The 7,791-nt window shown below is 41.0% G+C and overlaps 1 protein-coding gene across 1 annotated transcript in view; it reads left to right on the top strand.

The window, feature by feature from the left end:
• The window catches only part of LOC118414923 (dynein beta chain, ciliary-like), a gene marked incomplete in the record, with an annotated part of 53,882 nt that overhangs the window by 4,205 nt on the left and 41,886 nt on the right, over positions 1 to 7,791 (top strand). The window contains 4 exon segments of the mRNA XM_035819262.1: positions 5,277 to 5,488; positions 6,020 to 6,236; positions 6,802 to 6,901; positions 7,273 to 7,484. Of these exon segments, the coding sequence (XP_035675155.1) occupies positions 5,277 to 5,488; positions 6,020 to 6,236; positions 6,802 to 6,901; positions 7,273 to 7,484 (741 nt within the window).

Here is a 7,791-nt window from a genome sequence, read left to right as displayed (position 1 = left end):
AGCCAAAAATGTCCTTTTTTGGTAAAAAAATCGCAAAATTAAGCATTTTGTTGTACCGTATGGGAAAACTTTTATTGAATTTATGTGCACATAATTGAAGAGCACTTTTATACCAAATTTCAGATCATTTGGTTGTAAAACGAGGCTACAGGGGCCAAAAATGTCCTTTTTTGGTCAAAAAATGGCCAAAAATCGTAAAATTAAGCATTTTGTTGTACCGTATGCCAAAACTGTTATTGAATCTAGGTGAGCATATGATCAAGGCACCTCTGTATCAAATTTCATGTCATTCGGCTGTAATACCAGGGTACAGGAGCCCGAAATATACATAAAAATTGACAATAACCTCAATAAAATCATTTTAAAGGCAGATATGAAAAAAATGAAAAAAACACCTGAGGGTATTGGCTTACTCTACCTTTGTGCCAAATTTCAAGTCAATCGGTTAAAAAATGGCGGAGTTGATTCGATTTGAAGATTTGACAGGAGAAAGAAAGAAAGAAAGAAACATTATGAATACTAGAAAGGCCGACATTTGCTTGGGAGCAAATACAGCATATTGCAATCCATCTTCATACAATAATGGACTCTTCCAGAACACCCCTATCCATGCAAAATGGACTGGTCTATGTGGCCCATTTTCCATTTATAGTGATAAAGCTACGCCAATACTTGATTCCAGATCAGTTGGCTTTTTCATGACACAGGAAGCAAAAATATACATTTTTGATCAAAAATGGCAAAAAATCCCAAATTTGACAATTTTTGATTGATGTACACCATAGGTGTGGACAGAGCATTGTGGCTACATACCGTACGCACCTTCATACCAAATTTCAGACCATTTGGTTTTCATACATAGGTACAGGAGCCAAAACTTAATATTTTTAGTCCGTAAATGGCAAAAAATCCCAAAATGGAACAATTTAAAGTAATGTATACCCAAAGTGAAAATGAAGTACTGTGGGCACTTGCCAGACACACCTTCATGCCGAATTTCAGGTCATTAGGTTTTCATACAAGGGTATAGGAGCCAAAAGTATACATTTTTTGTCAAAAATGGCCGAAAAACCCAAAATAACTCATTTTTAAAGTGAACATTGAAAAAAGTGTTGATGGGATCCTGTGCTGATATGTCCAATGCACCTATGTATCACATTACAGGTCATTAGGTTTTCATACAAGGGTATAGGAGCCAAAAATATACATTTTTTGTCAAAAATGGCCAAAAAAACCAAAATAACTCACTTTTGAAGTGATCTATGAAAAAAGTGTTGATGGGACCCAATGCTCATATATCCAATGCACCTACATACCAAATTTCAGGTCATTTAGCCTTCATACAAGGGCATATGAGCCAAAAATAAACATTTTTAGTCAAAAATGGCCAAAACCCCCCAAATAAATAATTTTTGAAGTTGTCTATGAAGAAAGTGTCGATGGGTTCCTGTGCTCATATGTCCAATGCACCTCTGTACCAAATTGCAGGTCATTAGGGTTTAATACCAGGGCACTGGGGCCCAAAATATATATATTTTGTCTAAAAATGACCAAAAACCCTAAATATCATAATTTTTAAGGCCTCTATCAAAAAAGTGAAAAAAACGCCTGGGGGGATTTGCTATCCCTACCACCTTGCCAAATTTCAGCTCATTTGGCCCAAAAATGAAAAAGTTGAATCCATTTGAAGAATTTGACAGGAGGAGAAGAGACAAAGGAAAAGCAATATATTGCAATCCCATACTATGTATGGATTGCAATATAACAATATATTTCACCATACCTATGGTATGGCTGAAATATAACAATATATTTCACCATACCTATGGTATGGCTGAAATATAATAAATACATTCCACAGGGATTTAGACTGACTTGTAGCTAACAATCGTCATTTTTAAGCCATTTAGTCTTGTGTATCTAAATAATACAAACAAAAGGTGGCTGTTGTTTTCGGATGGTGTAATACACAGCAAATACCTAAAACTGCCGTGACTTATTTAGAATACAGAAGCGAATAAGTCTAAGTAGTCTAGGGCTATTTGCACTGGCTGCCCTATCAAAGCGAGTGCAAGGAGCTACATTAGAAATAGGATGGTGCATAGGCTAAATCTAAATGCGATACAGTCAATGACAACCTCTCCATAAGGATGTTCTGATCAATGTGACCGCTAATGTTTAGTGTCCCTTAGATTATTTTCCCATTGACAAAGAATCCTGTCCATATTGACAAGCTGTCCGCATAGACCAGATTCTATCGGTCCCCCGAGTGGTCTTCTTGGGCAGTTTAATTTGACCGTATCTAAAACCCCACAAGGTTGAATGTATTTGGTACCCCGTCTGAAATCTCTGACGGCCGGCACAGAAGAGTAAACACACAGGAACTCCATTGCCATGATCGTCAGATGTGATTATGTCTGGCTCGGACGTGCTCGCGCTGGTAAAATGGTCTCTGTAGAACATGTCTTAGTAACATTGTACTATGAAAGTAGAAATATGTTTCAACAGTGTACTTAAAGCATCTGAGAGAAAAGCTGTAAATTGAATTTTTAAAAATTTCCTCCAAGGCCGAGAATTCCCACATGCATGTATTTGCAAATGAGGCTCTTCAACAGCGTATCACCAAGTTGTATAATAAAAAGTCTCCGGTGTTCAAAAACTGTTCTTCATGAAAGCAGCAGGCAGCCGGCATACATATACTAGTGACAAATAAAATGACGCTGTTCGACTCAAAAGTGTAAATTCTAGAAACAGTTTGTCAAATGTCTGAATTACTCCTGGCATTTTTTGGTTCCTGTTTGTTCATGATGGTTTTCAGTTTGATGTGGTGACATGACAGTCCATACAAGATAAGACTCCAACAACCCTGACCCGCCTTCATTATTTCATTATTTTCCACTTATTTTACACAATGTCAGGACAATCTATTTGTTAATAATTAAAACGATTTCTCTCTCCCCGCCCATCATTCAATAGGTACAAAATGACCTGATTTTTTGTGTGAGACCAACCTTTTTATTTATATCATTCAGAGCCGGTTTATCTTGTTTGACTGACATCATTACGTTCTAAGTAACAGTTAATCATTACCCCGTTTTGTTTCCAGGCTTGACACTAATTATCACCTATCAGCTTAAATCAATTCCCCTTTGTCACACCTATAGAATATTGAATTTAAACATAGATGAGGGAGTGTAGGAGCGAAGCTAGAAGTTGGGAGATTGCTCGGCCGCCATGTTTGATTTATCGATGTATTGAAGAATGTTGACATTGTAGGCCTTGTCCGTGGTAACCGCCGCCACATAGCAGCCATATTGGCCCAACAACAGCGGTGTTGTCTGTCGCTATGGACGGTGTTCTTCAAGTTAATTTGTGCCAATGGGATTTATTAACTGACATTGGCTCACTTATATTGTTTACTTATAGTGTAGACATGCTGAGAAGTGTACGTGTAATGGTGTTTTGCCGTGACTTGATTATACTGTAAGATTAGACACGGCGTGACACAAACGAAATTGTCTCTACTAGAACCGCACTGTTTACCTTGCCTTCATAGTGGAGAGCGCATGGACCACGGACATTAATGTAGCCTTGACAGAATTAACACGACAAACATCACGTCTGGGTCATTAAATGAGGAGTTCTGCCCTCAGGGCGTGCGCTATGTAGAAGGAGAATTCTTGAACTCGTGTTTATTCCGGGATTTAAGCCTCCTTACTTCGCTCTCACGGACAATTATTTACCATAGCAACGTAAATAACACCCCGCCATCAGCACCAGGTGTTTATCCATGGCACAACCAAGTGTATGCAGTAATAGAAAGTTAAATATTCAATTTCTTTAAGGGCTTTTCAGAGGGTCCAGATTTCAAAATTTCCCCGGACCTCCATTGCGACGCCTCACGCCTTTGGTGTCGGACATGGTGAAAATATGTCGAGGGAGTTGGCCTAAAAGCCTTGTCCTTTAATAGAAATTCCATTAAACTTCGCAAGCGATTTTTGACGGTCAAAATGCAGGAAATGGCGTTTCAGAGGGTCAAAATTTCATTTTTTCCGGGGGAGCATGCCCCCGGACCCCCCTAGATACCTCACGCCTTCGGCGTGAGTCTCGCGCCTGCGGCGCTCGATGGTCCCACATTTACTAAAAAGAACCCCCCCAACCGAAATCCTGGCTAGTTAGTAACATGCTAGAACATCATGACCATCAGAACAGGACGCACTGGTCGTGTATTTTCTTATTCACGTCTATCTACGCAACACAAAAGCGTCTGGCAATAAGTAACAGGAGGGTCATACAGCCTGTACAGCACAGTTCGGGTTACAGGCCACAAGGGTTGGAGTGGAGCGAAGTGATTACACAGGTGCCCATAGACCTGTTGGCATCGTACAAAAACAAGCGGCAAAAGTTCAACTCACGAACAACATGCCACGCGTTCGTGTAATATAACGTTACATGCAGCCTGCCGAAGTGTTTTTTTACCGATTTTGTGGTTTGTTTTCTCTGTTCGCCTATATGTGAATAGACCATACCTTTAGGCGTTGATGGAAAATGTGTTCTTCAGAATGTGAGGTCAAGTTAGAAAAAGAGATTCACAATATCTGACATATTTAAAAACATGTGCTTCAATTTCCACACACTGTCCTGATTATTCCATGTTTTGTATGTATTATTCTTGTTTGAGTACGAATATAGAATCAATCAACCGACCAATGAAAAAAACAAATCAAGCCCTGACCCCTGTTCAAAAAAAATTGAAGCAGTTCACGTTGTCTCCGATTCCGTAGCCACAGTACTGACTGTTAGTGTTACCATTTGTGTAGCGCCATATTATTCAACGGGGCAATCAGAAATGACAGACTTCACCCCCTTCCCCATACTGCTCTGCGGCCCTTCCAATTCCACAGACAGAAGGAGCAGCACTTCGCAAGTAGGACATCTTAAAGATAAAAACAAATAGTTTGCTTGAATGTGTTGAGATAGATAAATATTGCAATATAAAAAATAACTGCCGCAGACATTTGGGCGCATGTCAGTTCAACCTTCGCATCCCGCGGGCCCGCTAGTCTCCAGTTACAACTCAATCCGGGAACAAATTTGGATCCGGGCTGGTGGGAATAAACCTGAATACACACCAAGAAAAAAAACACACAGGCAAACAAACAAAAATAAACACGCAAACAAACCTAAAACAATACCTCTGTTTTGGAGGAGGTACTAGTAATACATGTGTAACGGTTTGGCATGACAATCCCACTTCCCCATACCATGTTGTGTAGGTGTTGGCACCTCTCCTGTCTAACGAGAGGAACCACAAGGGCTGGCCGACAGTGGTGTCCCAGGACGTGCTGCGTCATGTGCACAACCTGAAGAGCCAGGTGTACGTGGTCGGAGGACAAGTCAAGGGTAAGACGCTGCTGCCTCTGCCCGAGGGCGCCGAGAAGATCGAAGACGCCGCGGAACCGGACGATGGGTACGACAGCCGGGAAGGGTAAGGCGTCACATATCTTGGGCCAGTTTAAAGAATCGTATCAATGTTGTTGACGTATCTATCGAAAATAAGTGATGAACACGGAAATTACAAGGGTTTAGAATTGACGACAGGATAGGGTGGAATACATTAGGTAGGGATCCGGAGGAGGAAATAAAGAAATGAAAGGGATAATTGAATCAGGCCATACCGATTGATAATAATAATGATAATAATCTGGTGTATTTTGCCAGCCAATAGGTACCCAATTAGTAATGCGGCTAATGATTACTAACTATATATCATATCCTAGAGAAGTTTCGCCGTAGCACATTTCTCTATGTTTGTGTGGCCACAGACTTCAGTCTAGAGACTACAGTGCATGGCGTTACCGCGAACTTAAAACCACCGTGAAAAGTCCTTTTTCCTGCTACCGAGAAATTAAATCCTCGCGAACTTAAATGCATTTACAGCACTCCGTTAAAAAACAAACCACAATAGAAGATGTTCGGAGCACCAGAAAAGACATTAAAAAATCTACTTCGCCTCTAGGTCTCCTCACGAGGACGACTTCTACGAGGACAACTACACCAACCGTGTCCTGCTGCACTCGCTGGAGTCCATGATCATCGACTGGTCGCACCAGATCAGGGAGGTGCTGAAGAAGGACTCCGCTGCGCCGCTGCTGGCCGGTCTGCACCCCGGGCCTGACGTGGAGATCACCTTCTGGAACTCACGCTGCTCCAACCTGGAGTGCATCTATGAACAGGTGGCGCTTTACTTCATTTCTTTATCTCAGGCACTCACTGGCCCATATGAAACCAAGACAAACGTGAAAAACATAGAATATGTACAAGACAGCATTCTAGATTAGCCTAGAAATATCATAGCTATGTACGAGCCGCCAGAGACTGCTGAAGAATGAACTGCGGTAAAATGAGTCGGACATAGGCACATACTGTCATCTTGTCCTCTCTTTTTACTCTTGGTTGTCATCTTCCGACTTCTTTACACCCCGTATATACCCATTTATGATTCTATACCGCTTTTACAGCCTCTTGTTTACTTTAGCGTTCTCTTTACATGTCTCTCCAAGAAGAAGTTTAGGTCAGGGATTATTTTCTTATTGTTCTTAGCGGATACTGCAATAATTATGTGTTGAAAAAGCAGAGTGCGTTTACATATCTTTGTCTCCTTCTTAATTCAGGTTTTGTGCAATTTCAAATAAGAATCATTTTCAATTTTTTGGGTGTTTTTCCACTATTAAACTTTTTCTTCCTCAAAACTTGACCCTATGAAATGTGAGAATGATATCCCTTTATGATGCCGCCCAGCTGCGCCAGCCCCGTGTCCGCAAGATGGGCCAGCTGCTGGAGAGGATGAACAGCAGCTACTTCCCTGCCTTCAAGGACCTGTTTACAGACGTGGTGCACGGTAGGTGGTGTTTGTACCTATACCGTCGAATATCCGCAAACAAGCAAACAAACAAACAAACAAACAAAAAACAATACATTATCGTGATGATGTACCACTTGACTCATAGATATACACAATGTCACAGAAAACAGAGACTTGATTAAACCGGCGTGACGTCTAAGGTTTTTCGGGCCAATGAAAACATTCATGAAAATGGAATACAGTGAATTAAAGGACTCAAAAGTCAAAAGCATTGTAATGGCCTCATCCCTTCCAAGAACAAGTGTCGTACTTAAGATAGGTAGAGTATTGCCAAAGTCGAGCAAATCTAGAAACTTTACGAAGTTTATAAAGTCTAAATCCCTAAATCCATTCTCATGTGTCTCCAGCTGTAACCGAGGCCAAGGATATCACCATGTACCTGAAGCCTGTGAGTAACCAGATGGACGACCTTCAGGAGTTTGAGTTTGACGAGTACGCCAAGGCCATGCCTGCGCTGATGCACACCGTCTGTCTCGTCTGGAGTAACTCCAAGTTCTACAACACCGCACCCAGGATCATCGTCCTGCTACAGGAGATCTGCAACCTGCTCATCGAACAGGTAAGGACTTTGTATGAAGCTGGACATTAATCGTCCTCGTCTTCAATATAGTTTGACACATTTAAAACAACGTTCTTAAGGTGAACTATTGGTTATCGTAATCAGTATCGTACCACGTGGTTGCTAAAGGCCCCCTCTCACTTGACGTGCGGCACGCTTGCGGCATTGCTGCGTTCGTTCACTGCGTCACTGTTTTGTTATTTTCTTCGATTTTTTATGATTCAGATATTGCGCAATACGTAAAAGTATAACATAAAAGACGACAAAATATACAACAAGTAAGAAAATTCGTTCTTTATCTCTGAAA

Source organism: Branchiostoma floridae, chromosome 4 (genome assembly GCF_000003815.2).
Source record: "Branchiostoma floridae strain S238N-H82 chromosome 4, Bfl_VNyyK, whole genome shotgun sequence".
Lineage (NCBI taxonomy): Eukaryota > Metazoa > Chordata > Leptocardii > Amphioxiformes > Branchiostomatidae > Branchiostoma > Branchiostoma floridae.
The sequence above is the reverse complement of the archived record's forward strand: the minus strand, read 5'-3'. Positions and strand labels throughout refer to the sequence as shown.